The 24990-nt window shown below is 40.4% G+C and overlaps 1 protein-coding gene across 24 annotated transcripts in view; it reads right to left on the bottom strand.

The window, feature by feature from the left end:
• kcnma1a (potassium large conductance calcium-activated channel, subfamily M, alpha member 1a) overlaps positions 1–21270 on the bottom strand; it is a 150160-nt gene extending 128890 nt beyond the window's left edge. For 9 of the 24 annotated variants that reach the window (XM_085183754.1, XM_085183737.1, XM_085183741.1 and 6 more), the window contains exon 1: positions 20068–21267. In XM_085183754.1, the coding sequence (XP_085039880.1) occupies positions 20068–20358 (291 nt within the window). In that variant the 5' untranslated portion in view covers positions 20359–21267. Of the gene's footprint in view, positions 1–20067 lie in introns of all 24 variants that reach the window. The other 15 variants (XM_085183730.1, XM_085183732.1, XM_085183735.1 and 12 more) reach the window with 4 other exon arrangements.
• Positions 21271–24990: the final 3720 nt, after the last annotated feature.

Here is a 24990-nt window from a genome sequence, read left to right as displayed (position 1 = left end):
ACTCTTTCAGGGTTTCAGCAGCAGCTTTCATCCTGTCAGTCAAGTTAACTTCGCTAGCTTTTCCCACAGCACGATCAAGCAAATAATATTTTGTGCACTATTATGCCATATTTGCAATTCAACAAACCCATTAATGGTAACATTTCCACTGAGATTTGTGGCCGCAAACTAAATAAACGTTTAGCGGTAGCATCTTCCCGTCGATCATCACGGGGCACCATAAATGCTCCAGGAAAAGCAGAGTAACAAGAGAGACTCTTAGCAAAGACACTGCACATCCCAGAGACCTCAATAATGGACCCAACTGACAGCGCTCTAATTCAATCACGTGTTGCAGTTGCAGCTAAGCTGCCTTCAAATACCCGTATCTATTTTAAACCCTGTTCACCAATGATAGACCAAGAAGAGCCCAATATGCCTGTAAAAACATTACGCAAAAGGAAAGAAACACACACCGCCGGCTTTTCTCAGTTTGTCATGTGTTAATGTGCACTTCAGAGTATGTGCATGGATAAATGCCTCTGCATAACCTCAATGTCCCATTATATTAGTATATAAGTAAAAGGCACACTTGATAGACCTTTTTTTTCCCTCCCTTTTTCAAACACAATTCACATATCAGAATTATCTCTGGATCATCTCTGGAGGCTTAATTTATAAAAGGAGGACCTATTTGAAAGGATTTCCAGCAAGATTGAAGTCATTTCTTTTGCCTCTTAATCTGAGCATACTTGAGCCGTACAGCTGTTGTTTACTATTAAAGCAGGATTAGGGCCAAGTTTTGCTGGGTAGTTCCAGGAGATGTCACTGATCACATGGTCATTACCAGAACGCCTGGGTCTTTCAGATCATTTCCTGCAGAGTGTCAACCTAATGGCCTCAAGGCCATTTCCTCATCTGCACTCTAGCCACGAAGCTAGAAAGAAAATTAGTCACGTGACAAAGGAGAACACATACAACCGCAGACATTACAGGCTAGGCCTATGCTTCCTTCTTTTTCCTCTGTACAGCAAACGTGTTTTTTTTCCTCGTCATTCACAAAAGACCAATGCTTTATTGTGAAAAACACCCTGAGGCCTTTTGTTGCTATTGATTTATGAATATCAGGGTAAAGAACGCTACCTCCAGGTAAGTCTCAGCCCCATAAATAATGCAGTAACACTATCTGTGTCCACACAAAAAATGCACAACACATTGGCGTCTCCATTATTCATGAGCGTTTCCACCTGTAGCACCTCAGCTGTATTATATGCGTCCCATAGGAAGGCGTGCAGGAGCTCAGTGGAAACCAGTCGATGCAGTATTTGTAGTGGCACTACATAAACGTTATGTTGTAGGAGCTTACACACCATAGTGCTTTAGTAGAGATATTCTTTATATAACCTCTAACCAATAGGAAATGCCCTAATAATTAAGATCCATGTGGTATACTAACACACATTATCCTATATTTATGTCATTTCTATAAAAAAAAAAAAATACTACAACAGTATATCAACAAAATCATTTGGATGCCATTTGGATTACTTTTTCCTCATATTTAATGATTTCTGCTACAATAAATGAGAGCTACCTTTAAAAGAGGGAGTTCCCAATGCTTCTGTTTTGTTTTGCTTTCCTAACACAGGACAGAAAGCATCAATCCACAGCAGTAATTGGAAAGATGAAACAAACAACAACAACAAATGAAAATGCAATTTGGCTAAGAACATTGCTGACGCAGAAAGGAGAAACTTTAAAGGACCGAATGGCTGGAAGAATTTAATTGCCTTGATTTTTCTTCCACTTTCAATTCCCAAAGCCCATTTAGCTGCTTTTAAATGCCTGTAAAACTAAATCTGAATCTAGACTTCTGTTACTTTTTGGCATATGGAAACAATTCTAATAACTTTTCAAACTGGAAGGTCATTAGGTAGCCCTGTGGTTCACGTGGTAGAGCCCTCACTGCAAGTGGCCCAGGCTTGATCCTGCCCTGGTCCTTCTACCTCATTTCCATAACTCTGTGACTTTCCCTTTCTTCAGCTTGTACAGGTCATTCCTCACCAAGAACAATGTCCTGTCCCAGAAAACTAAACGAGGCAATCAGATCCATGGAAAGATTGTCTCCCTTGTGCCATTGAGTATCATGAATTCTTGGATTCTGTGTGGCAGTTTTTACATAATCCTGCTGACAAACAGCGAATACATCTTGCGGTACATGTTGTTTTATATTTATATCTATGAATGTTGTTCTCCTGTAAGGCCTATAACATAGCAGGGTTCTCACTTTCACTGTGTCACAGCAAATGGCCCATGCTCCTTATTGAACTTACAACCAAGAGGTCACAGCCAGGAGGTTAAAACTAGGTCAGACAACTGTACTGCCATAATTCAAGCAGACAGTATTTATATAAGATCACTGCCATGACGCCTACAAGTAGCCTGCTTATATTTTGAAGCTATTGTTATCAGTAATATTAAGTTTACATTAAAAAATTTTACATTCGATTTTTGCAGTAACAGCTTCCACATCTGGTGGATGAGCAACTTTACAGCGATTCAAGTTAGATTTTATCTTATTTGTTTTCTTTTTTCTTTTCCCACTGTGCCCTAACTGCTCTGCTACGACACGGAGGCTGCACAGAAAAACAAAACCACCACCTGCACGGCATACAGTGCTTAAATGTCAGACTCTCGATACTGCTAATGGCGTGCAAGCGCGCACGCTTGTGTGTTTTATATGTGTGTTTACTTTATGTGTGAGTAAAAACAGCAGGGCCAAGGCAGGCCTTGGGAGAGCAGTAAATCACATTATCCAGCACAGTCTCTATATATCACAGCTGCTGCCATTCTGCCCACTGGCTTCCGACTGCTGTTCCAAGTCCTCTCTCTATATTTCATGCCTCTGAACAGACTGCTAAAACTCGAGCTATCTCGGAATTACATTGATGACTTCATAATGTTTTAGTGAAATTTTTTTTGTCATCGTTTGAAAGTGCAGAATGTCCTCATCTCAAGTATAACAAAGAAGCTCTTTTTCTTTATTGGACCCATGCGTGGAAATGGACGTAATGACTAGACTCTGGAAGGTTGAACAAGGCTAAGACAGATCCTCTTTATCTATTTATAACAAGGAGATGTATTTCCCAACTCGTGTGTCTTTGTTCTTATCGCCTAGCATGCATTTTTAAATCGCATAAACCCTGTATTTCTCACACCCACACGCACACCTCGCCAAGAATGGGGTGCTTTGATCGACGGGGAGCGTGGCAGCGATGGTCAGAGGCTGCGTGTCAGAGTAATTACAGAGCAGCCATGTTAGCAGGCCAGAACTGGTCCCACGGGAAGAGGAAACAACTCGCATAGGTAGGGTTTCACCTTAAAAGTCAGCTCGCCTCTGTACCGTTCACTGCCTGGACTGATATGTGAGAACACTTAGGCTAATTTCTCCAGCGACCCTTGTCAACTTTGACTCTGACCCCTTTTGGAACAGGTGAAAAGCTCGTTCTCTAGTCACACACAAACTGGGAACTGGTTTCCATTTCTAATCCCGGGAGCAAAGGTTAAGTCCTTATGTTTGAATGCAAAATCACAATGAAATAAAAAGAAGGCAGAGGAGTTATTCTCACAAATTGTTAAAAATGGACAGCAGACGTCTGTTTTCTCCCTTCCAGCTGACTGTTTCTCCACTTCAACCCTCTCCTGTCTTACTCTTTAATTGCAAGTGACTGGTGAAGGAAAGTCTTTCCTAATGTTTTAACACTGGTATGTTTTCACGTGTCATCTGTGATTTGAGTTACGATCTGTTTATACGCCCCCAGGGCAGGGGACCAATTGAGCAACAATGGCTTCCCAGAGACCAGTCTTGCCTGGCTACAAAATTCACAAACCGTGGCTCCTTTGGGGAAACATCAGGGAGACCCGAAGGACAATGACCGATGACGATGCTTTAGGACAGGAGAAAGGGAGATGGCGGCCGATGCAAGGGGAGCAGAGAACATTCAAACAGAGGGAAAGCCCAACGTATGGAAACTAATGAGGATAAGCAAGAACAAGGTCAACAGCAGATCAAACTAAAGAGGACAGATAAATAAAGGGAAAGAAGGTGAAAGCCTGTGGCATTCTGAACACTTGCCAGAGTACTTCTGTTGCTCATGTTCACTTGAGACAATGTGCAGCAGAGCAGCTGCTAAGCTCAGCTGTCTCCTATTGCATTGCTTTGAAAAGCACAGGAAGGCAAAACCATTCATGGGTACCTGGGCTCTGTTCATCAGGAGTGACCATCGCAGTCACTTAATTATCAGGACACAAAGCACGGGATAAGCTGTAGCATGCGTAACGACACATGGAAGATTATTGAAGATGAAAAATGAAAGTTAATGAATATGACAACAAGATGTTTTTATTACAAATTATGGTGCACAGTTTTATCCATTATTATTCATTGTACTATTTAACTACCTCTCTATATAGCAATTTGCATTCTAGTAGCATGAAGTGCTATTCACAAGCTGGATTTAAATGCTTCCGATTGTTCAAGGGAGTCACACAAAACTAGGAGTGCATTTCATTCATTTTTGTCTCACTGACATGAGCCTCACTGCATGCTGCTCACTTGCTTATTCTTTCCACTAGTGTGCCTAGGGTCTAAAACTGTGCTTTCCATTATTGCTCATATTGCAAAGGTAGCTTTTATTGTGAGGTAGTCACATCAATTACTGTGTTTTGGTCATTAGATTTCGGAGGTTAATACCATCATTTAGCAAATGAGTTTAATTATTTACAAGCAGCTCCAAGCCTCCAAGTCTTCAGCCAGGTAGTTGGCTCTTGTCGGGAAAAAGGAAATTACTGTGTGACTGAAAATAAAGATGCAAACAGTCTGCTGTGTTTCCAAAAAAAAGGAGCTCCTCAGGAAGTGTTTACTGTGCCCAGAATCCCTGAAACATGGATGGAAATCTGAAAACCAGAAGTGGCTGATGTAACTGCCATTACACACAGCTGTCTTGTACAGAGCGAAATCTCAAAATGCATTAAATTTGTCAATATTCAGTCCTTGAGAAAAACTGCATATATTTGATTTATTTAAGGCTACTTTCAGCTGCTCCCTTATTCACACCACAGCGGGTGGTGCCACATGTTTGATTTGGCAGATATTTATGTCGGATGCTCATCCTGATGCAACTCCAAAGGGATTTGTGTCTCCACATAGGATCGAACTGCGTTTAGGTGTAAACCAACAGAGGAATTCAACCATCTCACAAAACTGCCAAAATGTACAAAACAGCAAAATGGATTTCAGAGAATCTATAAACATAACCGCTTCTTAAAATGATCAAAACAACAATGGATGATTCCACTCAGGAGCGTGTGTGTGAGTCTTAATGTTCCTCTAATGTCTAATTTAAAGGTTTGCCTTGGACTGTTTTCCCCAATCCCACACCCGCCCCTTCCACAGATTTCAGACACTTAGTGTCTGCTCCTGCAAATGCACTAAGTCATTCATCCTGGCACAAATAAAAGCTCTCAGCCATGTTAGCCCTCAATAAATCTTTTGCTGAAAATCCACTGTTCACCTGGAATGCACATGTCAGTAATAACTGTATGTTATTTACAGATCCGATTAATAGAGGGTTCCCAATTCACCCCCCTTGTTTACAAGCAACCAATAAATGTCAGCATGCTGCAATAAGTGGAATAGCCTGAAACATTTTGCAGATTATAGATAATGAATAAAAAGACCAATAAACAATCGTTTACTGGTTTATTTAAGGAGCCAAAGATTCTAGTTAACTCAAAGAAATGCAGTAATGTTCCTTCTAGATTAAAAAACAAACTATAAACAGTTATAATGATGAAATATTAACATTTCTGTAGACAAAGTGTCAAGCGCCAGAATGGTATTTGGTATAATCAAAATGATCAGCTGAAATAAGCTTATCGAGCATTGTAATACAAAATACATTGACTGATCATCAACAAGACGTGTCAGTAGAGATATTTCCAACAGAGACTACGATCAGCCAAAATAATTCAGAAATGCTGTTAGCACCGTATGTGCTTCGTGTATTTACCACAGAGCACCTATGAATTATGGTGAACCTTAATAAAAAAATGAAATTTGAGAACCTTCCATCCATTTTTTAAACAACTCTAAAACTAATTGCATCATATCAACCTTAATATTTCTGCTTCTTGATTTCTGCAAGCCAGACACCGCGGTTGCACAACCGTTTGGAGATCCTTGACATTCACTGAGTGCATTTTTGTTCCCCAAAGAATGAACCGTGTCGATTCTGAACATTTGTGAGCTTCCTCCCAGTGGCACCCTCAGGCTAAAATGTCATCTTTGCACATAATGTAATCTAATATGCATAATCTAATAAGCAGATTGCCATGAAAATTGCTGACGAAATGCTCCCAGGGGAATAACCCCTTTTCTTTAGCCCCACTTTCATGACTTTCATGAACTTTAAATTTTTTAGCTGGTAAGCATCTAAGAATAGCATTATCCCTGCGGCTAACGACTTGCAGAAATTTGGACCTCTTCTCTTATTATTTTATTATTTTGCTCTTATACACCTAATTTTAGCTTTAAAAACATGTGAATGCTGTGATGTTTTAAGGCACAATAACAAACTAGTTGTGCAATGCATGAAGAACCGTACTTTAAATGTTAACCAGGTGCACACCAGCTGTTTAACTAACTAAATGTTTGAATACTGAGTACTGTGTGCATTACTGTGAGAAACTGAGTACAACCCATGACTCGGTAGCTTGTAGAACCACCTTTATTTCATTGTAGTTGATGTCTGGTCTTTGACTGGCCCATTGCGCTTTGATTCTTCTCTTCATGGCTTCACGTTTGACTCTGGAATACTTTGCTATGAAGAGGAGTTCATGGTCGATTCAATGACTGCAAAGTGCCCAGGTCCTGTGCCTGCGAACAAGCTCAAATCATCACCCCTCCCCCACTGTGCTCTTTAGAGAGAAGAGGCTGTAGCGTCTGAGATGCAGCTGAGATGGAGCATTCCATGGTCTGACCTTGGGCTGAATTTCCTGGGACATTCACTCCTGAGAAGATCGCGTGCATTAACACACACCTAAATTCTTCAGACCGGCAAACTCACAACATCTACTTTTACAGAAACAGATGCTCACTTGCGTATGATCAGTTATTCACGTGCACTGATATGCAGTGTGATGGAGAGGCCATCACTCCTATATTAACAACCTATTCACACCCCTTTTTAGTTTCTGTGGAACCAATTAAACCTGCTTTTGGGCCATGAGCTTTCCAACTTCATTCTTTAGTAAAGAGCAGTGAGCAACAGAGAGTTGCTCCATAGACAACCGAGAGCTCACAACAGTCTAAATTAAGTTAACATTTTCATTAGCACAAAAAAAAAGTGTGAAAAGGGAAACTTGATCAAACTGAAAGATTCGAAAAATTTGCTTCTATCTTTTCAGAAAACTAGACATAATTTAAGGCTAAGTGATCATTTAAAGTCAGCTCATTCATCTTCCCCAGCTCTATTTTTATATTACAAAACAACAAGGTTCTCGATTATTTAAACAAAAGACACAAAAATGTCTAACAACTACTTTTTAAGTGCTCACCAGCACTGACACCGTCATGAATGTATGAGTACAAGAAGCCTCGCTCATGCGCCCATCCTGCGCTCTCCATGGTGCTGAAAATCTCTACTTGTGTAAAATAATTGAGACCGGTAACGATCATGTTTAATAAGCCCTGTCAACACACAACAGAGATGGAGCACAATTGCAGTGTGTCACTGTGGCCAATGGATGTCATGTCTTAGATGAGCAACGCTGATAGAATTACGTAGTCTGAATATTAAAACTAGTCCCCGCTGCTCCCGTGGACAACATCATAACTGAAATAGAAATTTCAGAACAGACCACAAACGGCCGCAAAATATTCAAGATATTAATTCTAAATGATGCTAATAAAGAGAAAAATATTGTGGTAGCACTACTAATTTACAACTCTGGCAATGCCATAGCCAACTTGATAGTGCATGTACAACATGGCCTCTAATACTCTAAGTTAATGGTTCGAATCCCAGTGAAGCAGTTTTTACATGTCATTATTCTATCTTGTGAAATAAATAGTTAAATAAAAATGAAAATCATAGATGTATTACTTATCATACCTACATATGATTAAGGGGGAGGCCAGGAAATGGCTGGATCTGTCCCATGGTGGTGAATGTACAGCCTGCCAGTCAGAATCTGTTGTGAATGATCAACAGCACTTTCTGTACATGGCATTTATCTAGTAGTCTGCTTCTCCTCATCAACAAATAATATTTCAAGTTGCTGGTTTGCCCACTGAGAGCAACTTAGTACTCTGCATCTTCCCCAAGAACACTTCAAATTGTAGACAGAAGGATCGAACCGCCAGCCCCCGCCATCAGTGAACAAGCGGAGTGTCAATAATTACAGCAGAGCCACATTTCTCTAACTGTAAGCACCATACTGTTTCCTAAAGAAAACTGGCCCTGCCAATACATAAAACACTTTGTACAGACTCATCCACAATGCCACACATACGCATAATATATAATGTATACTCCCAAGTGGCTTTTCTGAGTCTGTGTAAAACGATGGGAGTAAAGAGTGAGGCATTACATCTGACGCTGACGCCCTAACCAGCAGCTTCAGATGAGACACCTATCAGAGATATACAACTCTGTGTATGGGCATCAGCGTTTAAGGCACCTTACAGCAGGAGATATAGTGTATGCATTTTGTGTCATTAAAGTTTAAACCGATCCATGTTTAAAATGGCTTTAATTGATAGAAAACACACTGCTTAATGCAGATTAAAAGCTAACAGATGACTAACAATCATCATATACAATGCTGCTTAATCTCAATAGCAGAGGCTGTCAGGGAGAAGTATGGCAGCTCTGCATTATCATCCATCTTTAATGAGAGATCCAGCAGCAAAGCCATGCACTCTGCACATCATCTGTACATGATGCCTACACATGCTGTCATATGGAGCTCAACACTACAGGCATCATCTTACAAAGCTCATGTCACTCTGAAATTGGTCTGCCTCGCTTGGTTCATGTCTAGATACATTTCACAGCATTCAGAGCAACGCTGGGCTACAGACGGAACCTGAGTGAGACAAGACCTTCTGGGATTTCACTTCTGCAAGCATCAAGCAACACTGTAATTGACAGCTGGGCTATTCATTCTGCGCAGCCACTCTGGAAAATGTCAGAAGAAGTCAAGAGGTAAAATCATTGTGAAGCAGGCCTGCATATTTTGCCTGAACAAGGTTCAGCTACTAGGCTGCCCTTTGCTGTCATTCATGTTTGTATTCACCCTTCAATAATATTCCCTTTAATCCGTGTCTACGCTTCTGTTTACTAATAGAAACGGACTGGGTTGCTGCCATATGAGGGGCAAGCTAAGCAATGTAGCATGCTGGCTATGAAGGCAGAGAAACCTGATCCTGCTGTTAGCCTGCAAGGAGAAAAACAATTAGCATATTAGCCTGGCTACCTAGGAGGTTAATCGAGACTGGTTGCTGAGGGCAGCGGCTGTGGTGGTGGCGGTGGAGACGAGTAATCCTAACTCTTTACCAACCTTCTCAGAAAATGGAAGTTTTGCTTCTGTGCTCACCTACAGATTCAGCCTCATAGAGTCATTTCTGTTGCTAAGAGAGAGAGCGAGAGAGAAAGATTGGATCTCTAAAGCAGAATCACCGCCTGCTGGGATCTGTGAAGGTCACTGCCATGTCCTCTACACACTCCCTCTCTCTATCGTTCTCTGTGCATCACCGCTCACAGCTCAAAGCACCAATTATAACGTTAACCATGTTTTGATGTCCATGTGTCAGTGCACCACTGGCATTGTTGATATCCGAGGTGGGTGGTGGGCTAAGGGGAGTGGAACGAAGATGAGGGGGAGGCTAGGAAATGGCTGGCTCTGCCTGATAATCAGCACCAGAAAATGCGAGTCCCATGGCGGTGAATGTGCTGGTCTGTCTGGCTGCTGTGATTCCATGCAACGACATGCAAGGTTAGGCTGTTTCTAGTACTTTAATAGCTCTGTATTGCAAACATAGAACATCCGAGTATATATTTCATAGTTTAAACAGTCAAAAACATTCTGAGACAGGTCCTTTTTTACCACTGCTAAGAAACATACAAACATGTAAGTGACTTTTTAAATTAAGCTATAAAAGAAAAACTAAATCCAATACATGCTGCACGAGGGATCGTTATATGCCGCTATCCCTCTATGAACGTCCAAATATAAAAACCAGCTCAACCTTTCAGGTGAAAAATTGTCAGGCATAAAAATAGTTTTAAACGTTGAGTTCTACGACTTGACTATAGGTCGTGCAGACCCAACCAATGCAAACTCTGACATTGAGCCGTTTGACTACAGCTGAAAAAGAGAAGTCATTAAACACTAGAAACCATAAGCTGTAAACCAGCAGGACAGCCAGGTACTAGCTAGCTATCTCCCTCCTGCAGGCCTCAGCTTAGGTCTCAACCAGCAGAGATATATGCAAATGCTTTTCCACTGCCAGTTTGACTGGAGGAGGATAAGGTGGCTTAAGACAGTATCGCAAACACTTTGAAAATGTTAGAAATATCATCCCAATGCTCTTCGCCCTTGTGGAACCAGGTACACATTGCCCCTCTAACCTTTCACCTTTGAATGCTTCCTGGGGCACGGATGTCCTTTTAATAGTTCAGAGACTGGCCAAAGAAGACATAACAGCCTGACAGCAGGGTAGCATAGTGGCAGCCCTGGGTGTAGGGGGGCGGGGGACCTCTCTGTCTATCCCATGATATACATAGTCCAGCCTGATATATGGCCACTTCTTCTCTGTGGATTAACATATATCACTGTGGCACACTACAGTTGTCCCTAGATGGCCATCATTTCAGGCCCAGGGAGGATCTTCACTAGATAATAACTCATGAGTCACACGTTCCACATTAGAGGAGTATGAGAAAAGAAGGTTAATCAGTGATACCGAACATAGCCAGTTTGTAAAAGCTTGTTAAATCTAGTGTGTGCTGCTCAAGTACAACATCTATTTCTCCATCTGCTCACAATCTAAAAGCACATCAAAATTGTGAGACATTTTTACTAAACTCCACACAGCTTATGTCTTTTTCTTTTTGGCTGGATCTTAAAAATAGATTCATGGGTTTTAAGTGAGCTATGAAGGAAAATTTCTGCTTTCCTTCTTAACATAGCTGACTGGATCTTTTTTTTGAAGAGGTCACCCTTGCTCTGGAAAATATTGCCAATTTGAAGCATTTTTCTGACTTCTTATAGACTGAACAAAGAATTCAAATTAAATAAGTAGCCAGCTAATGATTATGAAAAGAAGGGCTGGGAATAGGCATGTGAGCTGGAGTGGAAACTGGTCATGCTCTGCCCTGGGACAGCTGTTAGGCATGCTCTCTCTCCCGCAAGTGTCAACAACACATGACAAGACGCGTGCAATTCAGCTACTTGCCACGAGAACATAATAGTCCACCTACACGCATGCCTTCAATGCACCTGTGCATGTGTGCAGACATAAAGCTCTTCGGGAAAGGGTTTGTTTTTGCATGTATTTTTTCAATTAGTTCTGGATTTTCATAAGCTTTGGGTTGAAGGGGACCAAGTTGGGCCAAGTTAGGCCGGGGTTAGTGAGAGCGACAGCTGATGGCAGGGTGTGTGCACTATGCTGTTCTGGCAAATGCAGCTGGTCTGTTGCCAAGAGCAAGGGATATACAGGCTCACAACAGTTCCTCTCTGCAGGCACCTCAACAATCTATTCTGCTTAAAGGCGCACCGAAGAGTGCACCAGCACACCTCATTTCCTCTGCCGTGGAATATTTTGTTCCTTGTGATACGGGGAAATGTTGCCAAAGACACGGAAAACACTGAGGTGGGGTTCGGACTCATCTTTCATCAGTTCCTTAGAATGAAAGCTAAGCCTTAGTGCATAAAAATCAATAACAATCTTCAATTATGGAAAATGCATTGGGATGATTTAAAATCCACCAGGGTTGCCATATTTCATTAGAGAGGCTCATTGGATTGATTTCTCCTCGCAGTTTAAAAGCAGATTTAAACAATACAGATTTGCCGTTCCACCATTAAACAATCAAGTGTTAGTTATTAAGACAGTGTTATTAAGAATGATCATGTTTTTACCATGAAAACCTAAACCACACACTGACACGGGTCAGAGAAGATGGAGCCTCAGGACCAAATACGTTCTCAACCTTAACTTTATTAGTGAAAATGCACAAGCACAGTCTGGCCAACACATCAAATTCCCATTGAGGAAAACAAACCTTTAATAGCCTTGTGATTGCCCTGTTGACACTTGTCTGTTGCAAACATCAGAAACAGCACACACTTAATTCAAGGTTTCAATGATAAATGGGCTATTTTAAATTAAATGTCATTATTTTAATTTATTACTCCTGCTGAAGGTTAGGATTTTGATATCAAGGAATTTAAAAAAAGAAACTACAATAGGCTAAAACTTGAATCATTGTACAGTCCTGTACAAGAGTCTTGAGCCATTCATTGTAATTTGCTAGGAAAGTGGTGCAGTTATTTATTGAAACATGTAAACATACATGGAAATACAATATATGAGGCATAAACTGTTTGGGCAATTCTTATGAGCTTGAAAATCAATATTTGGTATGACCACCTTTTTACTACAACACAGTCTAAACTCTTAGGGAAGCTTTCTTGTAATTTCTTTAAGTAGTTTTCAGGAATAGTTCTCCAGGCTTCTTCACAGCTCTTCTTTGGCTGTTGTTGGCTACCTTTTGCTCCTTTCTCTCTCAAAATGGTCCTACACTGCTTCAATAATGTTGAAGTCTGGACCCTGGGGAGGCCAATCCATGACTGATAGAAAAAACACACAGTGGAGCACTTTTATTGTTATTCTGAAAAATAAAGTCATTGCCAATCAGATGCTCCCCGATGGTATTTCATGGTGGATCAAAATCTGGCAACATGTTTCTGCCCTCAGATCTGGATTCATCACTCTACAAGACCTGTTGCCATTAATTTGCAATCCAGTTCTTATATAATTTAGCAAACCTCAGCCACCTCTCCACTGGGACCATTTCTCATGAGGCTTCAGTGAACAGTACATGGATCAACTGCAGAGCAAGATGCATCTCTCAAGTCTTTGCTTGATTTTTTTCTGATTTCGTAAGAACATGACTTTCAGACTCTTTTCATCTGCTGCAGATAGTTTTTAGGCCTGACGATACCTTTTTGTCCTCCACTTATCTAGTTTCCTCACTTTTTTCAAGGACACACTGCACACCATGCCAACATATGCCAAGTTTTGGGTAATAGCACATAGCATCTCTTTGGGAATCATCTTGTTGGTTTAAAAATAAGTGGAAAGAAAAATGCTATTTTATGCCTCTCAAACTGTTTTATCTTTGGCCTTTTTTAAGGTTCAACTAAAGTGTTTGTGTTACACTGTGCTAGTTACAAAATGCATGAAAAGATTTACATTTGGTTTTTTACTAAGTCGTCTGTTATGTGTACACAACACTGGTCCATCGGTGCGTTGTTTTACGTGTGAACGATTCAGAGGTCAGTATTAAGAGGCTTAACAAATGAAAAAATACATTCCTCTGAAAATGGCCAGGTACATCGAGTGGACTAAAGATGACTGAAAAAGCAGCCAATGTCCAAACTCTGAAAGCTCTTCAGAAAGTCTGAAGAACTGCTCCTAGTAAACAAAATATAAAAATATATATAAATTAGGGCTGAACCCAACACTTGCACAGTATTTAACTTCAACAAGTAATTCATCAGTATGACAATTTCCTATAATTTGGGACGACATTTAAAATACCAGCATTACATATGAAAGATTTTGCAAGAAAATTTGACAAAATTTAAAGAAATAGCGGGCGACTCAAGATTTTTGCACAGTAATGTAAAAATGAGCAACAAATGCCGTATCACATAAAGCAGAATTTATATTTATAGAGAAAAATGTCACACTGGTGACGGAGAGGGTCAAACAAATTTTATGTGTCAGACTGCAAATGTAAAAACAGCTATATTTATTGCATAATTTCATGAGTAAACAATAGTGTATAATGTTTGTCATCATTACTACAAAGACAAATATAGAGTGTAGACACAGGACCAAAAAAAGCATGCAAATATATCAGATTTGGATACAGCAAAGCAAATACTAAGAGTCGAGTGTACATGCAGAGCGAGGAGCACAGCTCCATTGCTGTTCTCGTTGGGCTGTTTAGACAGAAACAATTGCACAGTCCTGATGGCTGTTGGCTCTAAAGTGAACATAAAACTCTGCATGTTGCACCTTAGGGGGATGAGGGGGAGGCTGAAGGTAGCTGCATCAGCTGTTGTACTGAGGTGAGGTGGGAGGTGTATTTTTTTTAGCCTCATTTGGTGTATATGTCTCATCAAAACACAGAGATACAATGGGTGGTGTGGTGCTTGGACTGAAGTAGGTGACAGTTCACTCTTTTGTTGCTCGTACAGCAGCTGTGTACTGTCAGTTCATACCGACGTTTAGCTGATGTGAAACCGCATTGGAACAGAAGCCTGTTTCTACATCTCAAAGTCCAACGCCAGGTTTCTTCTGAACATCTGTGGAGTCTTGTCTAAATGAAGTAGCAGTTTAACCGTAAAGTTGACCTCACGGGAAAAGATTTTTAAAAATTAAAAAAAAAAAAATGCAATTGTTCTGATTGTGTAAACAGACCAACAGTGACAGCATATGCTTTGTGTCTGCACTTGTATGGTTACGAGACTCCTGCAGAGGTCATGGAGACAATCTACAAAAAAGAGCTTTGACGCATTTGGTATCTGGACTTTAAGGCAAACACGGTTATTTTCAAAGTGTGACCAGGTAGATTTAGAGCCTCACTGTGCACTTTTACACTTAAATCTATCCAAACAGCAAATAAAAACATAACCCGAGTGTTAAAATAATAGCAAACAAAGTGCAAAATGCATTAGTCACAGATGGGGTTTTAAACTGTACTCTGTAAAAGAATGGCGAGTGACTTATACTGCCCCCATGTCCTGCCTCTTAAATTCAGACTTAGGTTGCTGGAGCTGGAAGGAGTGCACTATGATCGTAAATAAAAAGAGACACATTTGGAACCTGCCCTCAGACTGAAGCAACAATTGTTCAAAGAAAGGAAAATTTATGCCCATAACCACAAAATCAATCGATAAATATTTTGATTATTTCATAAACTTCTGTGAGACTGTGGTGAGACAACAGTGCATGATATTAATAGTTTAACGCAGTGTAGCAACAAGTATTTCAGTATATTATAATCTGCCAGAGCTTTCCTTTATTCACCATTCTATTAAACTATATTTTTTTTCAAATTTTTCCTTTCTGATATTTTTGACATTTTCACTCACAGTATGATGAGCACTGAGCTGTTGTTTCGATTGTCCGCGTTATGGATTGACTAATCTTCTGATTGGTTCCCACCGTTTGTTTTTTCTTAAGCTTCGCAAATATTTACCAATGCGCGTTGGTTAAGGTTAATTGGACTCATTATGCCAATCATTTTAATAATTTTATTTGCTTCTCACCCGTAGAACAGACCTGATCGAGGATTTCTCAGAGTTTTCACTGAGCCACTTTCTACAGAGGACAATGGCGCCATTCATGCTTGAATAGAAAGTGGTGCCACAAATGCAAAGCCTCTATACGCCGCCTCCTCCTCCTCACACATTCAAAATAACACAGGCGTCATATAAGAACTCCTGGAGGTGGCATGATGCAGAGTAGATAACTAGACCATTAGATAACCATACCGCATTGAAGCATCACACCACAAAAAACGGTCCAGGACTCTACATGAGGAAAATAAAGAGCAGGCTTATATATTAACAAGCCTGTCAGCGTGGCCTTAGTGTCCTCCACTTCAGTACCTCTGAGTGGGTATGCTTACATTTCCCCTCAGTCATGCATATGCATTATAATTTTCTTGAGTGAGACTTTCCCTTCTTAGGAAACCCCTTATTTAGACTGTGTGAAGTCTTTACTGTAAAAAGGGAATTGAATAATCAAGCTCACCCAGGCAGCAAGAAAACAGCTGTTTACAGGACAACTTGAAGCAAATCAAATTAGAAATGTAGTAAATATGTGGTTTAAAAATGGCATTTGGGCAATCTGAAATGCCTGGCAGATAAATGATTCCATAAATATAGCCATTACAGCACAATGCCAGAAACATCAATAGCTTTTTTTATTATTATTATCTTATGTTGGGCTTCTTTTTCTTTTTCAGTCCACTCAGGAGGAAGAACCAGACCTATAAAGTATTGTTCTGTAGTGTGGAATACAAGCATCTTGCCTTGTTTTAGAGAGGGAGAGGTAATGCTGTAAACATCGCTTGTTTACGGAGTTTTGATCATTTTTCCAACAACTCTTAGGTGCATTTATCAGCTTTGCCATTTTAAGAACAGCACCGTGCAGGTTTGCAGACTTGAAATGGTCCCAATTCCAAAAATCCAAAATACTGCACTTGACGTTTTACTTCTACTTCTACATCTTCTCATCTTTTTCCTTCTTCCAGTACGATCCTTTGATCTTTCACTTCTATCTTATAAGCCTGACAGAGAAGAGTTAGGATACAGCTGTGTATCAACAGCAGAGCACACGAGGACACTACACAAGGTATGTAACACAACACCCCCTCTAAAACCCTTCGTCACCCTCAAACCCCCCGTTTCCATTTCCTCCTGTGGTCTCTCTCAGAGTTTCCACCTCTGTTTCCTTGCCCGTGATTCCAGGTTCCCAGTACCGCCACAGAAAGCTGACCACCGCCACCACGCCAGCTATGCATCCTGTTTCTGACACATGCCAACTTAGCCTGCTGCACTAGTCAGCTGAACACAGATCCAGTTTCCCCTTCTTAATACCCCTAACAAGCCTTTTCCCTCAGCAGCCAAGTGTCAAGCCTATCAAAGTCACCTAACGCGATGACTCTGCCTTCCACACACAGCAACACAAAAACAAAGGGAAGGTACGAGCACTAACTAAGATACACGCTCTCATTTTTTGCCACTTCTCCTCATTTGCAAGATATAAGATGCAAACAGATACCGACTAACAGTCACAAGATGGATACCTAATTATGTTTGCATGGTTTGTTTTCATCACTTTCTCAGCGGGATGGTGAGAAGTATGAGGGAAGACATATGGTTTGATGCCATTTCTTACACCAGGATCCATGAGCACAACTGAATGACAGAATCCTGACAGCTAATACTGGTGTAGAAAATGTATTTCTATTAACAGGATACACACCACAGGCTTTCAAGGTGGCTGTAATTAAACCGTCTCAGTTAACTATTGAAAATTCTAGAATATTCCTCTTATTTCTAAAATTAAAAAGAGTGGAAACAGTAAACAGATTATTTGCAGAGGAATGGTATATTTAAAGAGTTTCAGTCAAGATTTAAAGTGCATTGTAGCATAGAAACAGCACTAGTGAAGGTTATCAATGATCTGATTGCCTTTGACAGTGAACTCATCTCTATGCTCGTGTTGTTAAACCTCAGTATAGCATTCAATACAGCTGATCATATCATTTTAATACAGAGACTAGAATGCATTGTAGTTAAAGGAACTACACTATAATGGTTTGAATCATATCTATCTGGTAGACTCCAATTTGTTTATGTAAAAAACAAAAAGTTAGTCATGGAGTTCCACAGGGTTCTGTACTGGGACCAATACTATTTAAATTATAAAACACTACTTTATTTATTTCTCTATAAAGCCAGTTGTTTTAACACCTGTTAAACAACAGGTGTGTCTTAAAGACAAACATCTGGATGAGCTCCAATTGTCTTCTCAAGTCAGACATAACTGGTTATTATATTTGGAACTAAACATCTTAGAAACATGGTGTTTCACGTATCGTGGATGGCAGTAACCTCCAGTAACAGTGTGAGGAATCTGAGTCATTTTTGTTCACATTAAACAAATATTTAAAAATGCTTTCTTTCACCATTGCAATACCTCTAAAATTAGAAATATTCTCTCTTGAGGTGATGCTGAAAACCTAGTTCATGCATTTGTTACTTCTAAGATAAACTACTGTAATTCACTATTATCAGATTATTCTAAAAGTTGCCTGAAAAGCCTTCAGTTAATCCAAAGCACTGTAGTTACTGTAGAGTACTGACAGCAACTACAAAGAGAGCATATTTTTCCCATATTGACTTCTCTTCATTGGCTCCCTGTTAAATGCAGAATCAAATTTAAACTCCTTCTCTTCACATACAAAATTTTTAATAATCAGACCCCATCATATTTTAAAGACCTCATAGCAGTATATTATCCTAATGGAGCACACCACTCTCAGACTGCTGGCTTGCTTGTGGTTCCTAAAGTAGAACGGGAGGTAGAGCCGTCAGCTTTCAGGTCCCTCTTCTGCGGAACCAGCTCCAAGTTTGGACTTGGGAGACAGACACCTTTTAAGATTAGGATTGAAACTTTCCTTTTTGATAAAGCACATATTTAAGGCTGGATCAGTTGTCTTTGAGACATCCTATAGATATTATAGGTTCCAACACCTGTGAGACACTGAGCGTTGATTTATTTACCACTGACGCATATCATTACATTTTTGTCCTCTCTCTCCCTTAGAGCAGATAGGAGTAAAACACACTTTCTTTTTTCTCTTCCTGAGCCTGGTTCCACAAGTGAGATCTTCCTGTTAAAAGGGAGTTCTTCCTTCCCACCACCGTAAAGCCCTTGCTCAGGGCTCAGACATTTGATTATTGGAATTTGCTTCCAAATAAATAGAAACCTAACAGTATTGTGATTGTGATTTGGCTCTATATTTTAAAAAAAACAACATTAATTTAATTTATGGGTGCAGCTCTTTATGTCCCATTTTATACCAGTCCTTATAAGAAAAAGATACAGGCAGGAAAGGGTCAAGTCCACCAAAAACACATGACAGCAGAGCAGTGGGAGTGAGAAGGGTCATTCATTTGAATATCAAGGACAAAGGATATCACTCTCACTCTCTGTTCTTTCTGTCCATCAACGCAAAAACATCCTCTTTCCCCCCAAATTCTATAAAACCGCTAAAGACAGATCGGCAGCATGACTGCACTTGCTTTCTTGTATTTGTTCTTTGGATTAATATTAACATATTTCCCATGGCAAGTAAGCATTGTAAAATAAAACACTGCAAGCCGTGTTTTGCACACTCTGCAAATTACTTTTAAAACACCCCTCTGTTCAGGGGACCACTTGGACTATACACAAGTGTGTGAGTCACGTATGAAGCTGCCTTTAATACAAATGTGAATCAGCCATGATTCATCTACCCCCAGCAAAGTAATGGGCAGTCACCCTTATTATACCGTTTCTATATTAGTCCTGCAGACAGGTTACCTTCATCATGCCACGAAAATATTTGATGTGCAGCACAAACACCTAGTGTAAACATTTAGGAGGATAAATGCAGGGGGGAAAGGATCCAAAATTGAAGAGGGCACACTATCTCAATCTTAATGTCCATGAGAAGTCCCAGTGGACTTCATTAGGAGTGCAGGATCATATGCGTGGTTACATAAAACTAGTGCATGCCATGTGAAATCCACACTTTCACCTGAGAACTTAGCAGCTTAGCAGTGGCATGAGGATACTTTTGTGTTTTGCTAAAGCTAAATAAAATGAAGGAACTGCTCTCCTCTCATCCCACCCATAGCTGTCATGCAAATCACCCCCCTTCATTCAGGAGTGGGAGGTAGTAAACAGCCAAAGGACAATAACAATCATGCTGAATTCATTCTAAAGGCGCTTCAATCGGCGCAGCACTCCGGGGTGTGCAGAAGATGTACATAAAAAGGAAACCATCAGATTCAGCCAAGGGAAATGCAGCTTGCGTTATGAAAGCCGTTATAGAACAAGAAGTCAGGTCAGTGCCATAGAAATACACAAGGATGTGTATAGCATGTGCATCAGTGATTATGTACGAGCAAATTCAGAAAGAAAGACTGTTGATGGGCCAGCAGACATACCTTGTTTTTAATGTTGCAGTGACAGCAAACAGTCCACATATATTTGAGGGTCCTCCATAGCAGAATGATGAAGAGACCCCCAAAAAACGTCACCATGGAGGAGGCGAGGAATGCCCACCACATGCGCTGGCCATTATTGTCGCAGGGCACCTCGGACGAGTACGGGATGACAACGTCTGCCATCCTCGATATTAAGATTGAAGAGTCCGGATTTATGTTATTATTGATATTGCTTGTCCTCATAGAGCTGTCGCTTCCATGGGGAACCGTGCCATCTGCCTCAGCTAGCATTTAGGAGCCTTGGAGAGCCTGTGCCAGCGTCCCCAGCCCCACTCACCAGCCATATTGCTTGGGAAAAATAAAAACAAATCTCCCTCTTTGCTGTAGATTATGTTAACCCACCCGATAAAGTCTCTTTCTGTTTTTCACAAGCCTGTGAATTGTTTGTTCGTGACAGATAGAGACACGGCACACGCGAACCTATCCAAAACAGCGGGTCGGTGGCCTTTGGCGAGAGGCATTTAAATCCGCAATAATGACGAATCTTAGGCGCTTCTCCTTCCGAGGGGGTTCTCTGGCTCTTTCACGCCATATGCCATGGCAGAGACGGCATCGTTTGCAGCCGTCGAGGCTGCCACTGATATTTCGGTTAATGTAAACACAGCGCCGGGGGAAATTGTTGCAGCCCAATCTCGGCGAGTCGACCTCTAGCCGTCTTCCATTCAGGTATCCTGTCGATTCACAGGCGGAGAATCGATTTCACTTTCTTGAAGCGTCAATCGAATGTGAGAGGACTGGAAAAGAAAAAAAAAGGTTGGAAAAGCTGGGGAGAAAGTGCACATGAATCTAATTTAATTCTAGAGGTGTGTAGCTGTCACTGCAGAGAACAAGACTGTTTTCTTGCGGGCGTTTTCGTTGTCAATTCTGCGTAAAAGGGCTGGCGCTCGGGTGGTTATCGCTGTCTCCATTCGGTCCCCTGCAGCCCTGGCACGGAGCGGCCAGCTGAGAGCGCCTGTCAGATCCGCTCCAGAGGAGAGCGGGGAGATTTACAGGTAGGAGGGCGGAGCGAAGCGCTAATAATAAAGACGGACAGAGGGCAGAAATACCGTTTATTCCAAGTACCGACCGGAGTCCGCTGCTCGGACGTATAAAGAAGAAGTGGGCTACAGTTGCGCCTTTGCGTCTTTATTGCACGCCAGTGACGCACGTCGCAAAACAAGCAGGGATTTTAACAAAGGGACTGTGTTGATCAGCCACAAACTTCAGTATCCTGATTAACGTTAAAAAAAAAAACGATAACCACTCCCACCCCATCCCCACTGGGTTCTTATACAAGGCAGCATAAAACAGCAACTCCGTGCCTGTATGGATATTATTGAGTGTTCATTAAGGATAGTGCTCCTTTTTCAATTACTGAGTCTGTGGATTTTCATCTATGAATGGTTCCCATTTAAAAATCTGAACTTGGGCCACAGGATAAATGCCCCTCCCGGTCAATTACTGTAATATGCTTACGCTTTTAGCTCACATATTGGGTCAAAAACAGGTGTGGATTGGTGATGACGGCAAGCTATGACTAGCAGTAGTTTATGGCTGCCCTCAAGTAACCAGCCAGAGCAAAGGATATGTGGAAACAGCTGGCTTAGGGCCCTGAATAACCACTGACCCCTCTAATGAGCAGCAGACCAGGCAGGTGCACACAGCCACCTGTGTCACAAGGCTCCAGACTTCTTAGAGATCGTTTGCAATGAAGTCCCATCAAAATGCCTTTCATAACACTTAACTTTAGCTGACAGCTCAGCCAAAGGTTTCTTCTGGACTGCAATGATTGCAATGCCCGGATTAGCAAAGATCAAGGAAAGGAATATTAACAAGTGTTGCTCTAAGCCAGTCGTTTTAGGGAATGAGTTTCACCATACAAATCCCATGAAGCCTGGTGGTATGAGACCTAATGTCAAGCACAGATTGTTTGAAAAGGTAAACATGCCGATGCATGTGAAGAAGACGTGTGGTAAACTGGAAATATCAGTGTTTCAAAAACAAAAGCACCTGTAAATGCTACAAATCTGTTAAACTGGTGTAAAACACTGAAGACAAAGCTGTCTGTAAATGACAGCACTGCAGAGTTATGACTGTCTGCAGAAGCGCCTTGCAGAACAACACTTTACCCACCTTTGGTTCATATATTTAATAAGAGTAAAAGAAAAAGAGTAGCAACCTCCAAGTTTTGTTGTTGTTGTTGTTGTTTTTTCTTAATCTTGTGATTTCCTATTTCCTTTCTTTATTTACACCAAGTTTGGTGAGAATCAGACAGGACAAATGTTAAAGCACACCTTTATTGCAAGTAAGATTTTATCAGCAAGTCCTCAGCCTGGGACATAACTGTTCAAGTACAGGCCTTAATCCGCAGCTCTGAAGTCGTCCTCCTCCTGGTAAAACAGTGAACTGTCCCACTAAAGGCAAATGATGCTGCCCCACATTAGGTCTGCCATCATGATGCACTGCCAGGAAGCAAAAATGTTGCTTGAACTCAGAGTAGACTGGTGAAATGATTATAACTTTTAATAAGATTTCAAATGCCTTGAGATGAAAATATGTATTAAAGCTCATCTTATAATACCTGGTTGGCAAATCTCATGAAAAAAAAAAGAAAGCACCCATAGCACATGTGCCATAATAAATAGTGCTGAGGGTTATACTGTTAGAGGGAGCTTCAACTGGTCTTTCCTGATGAAAGGCCAGTTGTTAGGTGAACGGTTCCTGTGGGCCAGCAGAACTTTCACTCAAGGATGACGAGGCAGACAGATGATGGGATTGGCATTAAAGCAGTCAGGTGGTAATCTGCAGGACATTTTGGAGATGCTGAAGTCAACATGCCAGAGAACCAAAAGACGGCCAATCAAACAAATCCGTCCCACCAAGCGTAAAACATGCCATCTCACTCCAACAACGAGATGTGACGTGAGCCTGGAAAGGCCACGGCTCACCATTACGGACTACAAAGATCCTCCACTGTCAGACTTCAGACTTATCATGTTCAGTTGAGCTGTCAGCAGCTGTCTTGAAACAGACACCCCAGCAGGAAGGTTGGAGACCATACTCCTTTCTAAAACAGGCACGAGGAGACTTGGAGGACATAAAGATCTTGGGCACCGCATAGTAGAGCTGCACATAAAAGTCTATCAGATTTAGGGAGTAATTTGAGGCCAACATCTCGAACAACATTCTCCGGAGAGCATTTTCACTGCCATGTTTGAAGCCATGTTTATTCTCACCATTGTACAACTACAGCACATGGCCTGATATCAGAATCAGAATACTTTATTAATCCCTAGGGAAATTATATTACTGATTATGCAGAATCAGTGCTGGATGTTTTTGAGACACTGGGTGCTCTCTTGCCTCAATGAATCCAACAGGCAGCTGTAGGGTGGTCACTCGCTGTGATATTATTGGTTAGAGGGCCACATGAACCCGGATGGAGAGCTCAGAGGTATCAGACTTTAGTAGCTGCAGAATTCCAGCTGCATGGAACATGATTCTCATATCTTATATAGATCTGGACTATTTGTTCATTTTTGTAAGGAACACCTTGTTTTCCTAGCAAAAATCTTGTTTGTGTTAAAGAAATTATAGTGAAGTCTTGGTACGTGTCTTTAATGGAAATCTGATTGATTTTTTAAAAATCCAACATGAAAGAAAAGATGCTGGTAGACTGTAAGAATTTAGTGCCAGATTGGCCAGCATAAACATCAAGATTACACGGGTCAGTCACAATCAGATGGCAACACTGGGCTTAACAGTGTAACACAATGCTAATTACAATAAATAATATTTTGAAATTGAAATTGAAATTGAAATTGAAATGTTTATTTCAGTCAACAACAACAGATTATAATTTTACATAAAAGTATTCAAACAGTAACCGAAAAAGGAATAGGCTGAAGCTTTATGGCTTATACTTATCCTATCCCTTACCCCCATAGAAATAATCAAATCCTTAACCAAGAAAATAAATAGCATTGATAAATAAGTTGTATAACAGTTTGAAAAGAAATCAATGATAAATCAAGAAATTAAATCAACACAAACCTTTTTTAACAAACCAAATTTCTATAACCTTGTATAATACTAATTTTTAAAATCTTCCTGAAGAATGACAAAGAAAAACACATCTTCAGTTCATCATTAAGTCCATTCCATAATTTCACTCCCAAAACTGACACACATCTATACTTAACATTGGTTCTCACTTTAGGCATTTCAAACTTATAAGACCCCCTCAAATCATATTTTCCATCTCTTAGTTGAAACATACTTAAAATACAAATTGGAACATTCTTTTTAATCACACGATATATAATTTCTAAAGTTTTAGAATATATAATGTCCATGAATTTTAACATAGATGATCCTACAAAAAACTGGTTGGTTGACTCCCTATATCCAACTTTATTTATTATTCTAATAGCTCTTTTTTGCAATTTAAATATTGAATCCAAATATGTTTTGTATGTGTTCCCCCAAATTTCTGCACAGTAGGTCATATAAGGCAAACAAAGGGAAGTATACAATAAATAAAGGCAGTTTTTATTCAAAAAATCTCTTGTTTTATAAAGAATAGAAATAGACTTGGATAATTTCCGTTTCACATGTTCTATGTGGGGCTTCCACCAAAGTTTATCATCAATAAACTTTGATTGATAATCAAAGTATAAAAAATATCAGTATAAAATATAAAATGCTAGTATAAAATATCATTTTATACTAGCTGGTGTTCATAATATACCCAGTGATAAAGTTCAATTCTATACAAATATCAGCACTCCAAATTATGATGTAACACACTTGCAAACTTAATGCTTTTTAAGTATTTATGTCCAAAAATAAAGGTGAGACCTCGGTAGTAATCTAAGAAAAATC

Source organism: Neolamprologus multifasciatus, chromosome 13 (genome assembly GCF_963576455.1).
Source record: "Neolamprologus multifasciatus chromosome 13, fNeoMul1.2, whole genome shotgun sequence".
NCBI lineage: Eukaryota > Metazoa > Chordata > Actinopteri > Cichliformes > Cichlidae > Neolamprologus > Neolamprologus multifasciatus.
The sequence above is the reverse complement of the archived record's forward strand: the minus strand, read 5'-3'. Positions and strand labels throughout refer to the sequence as shown.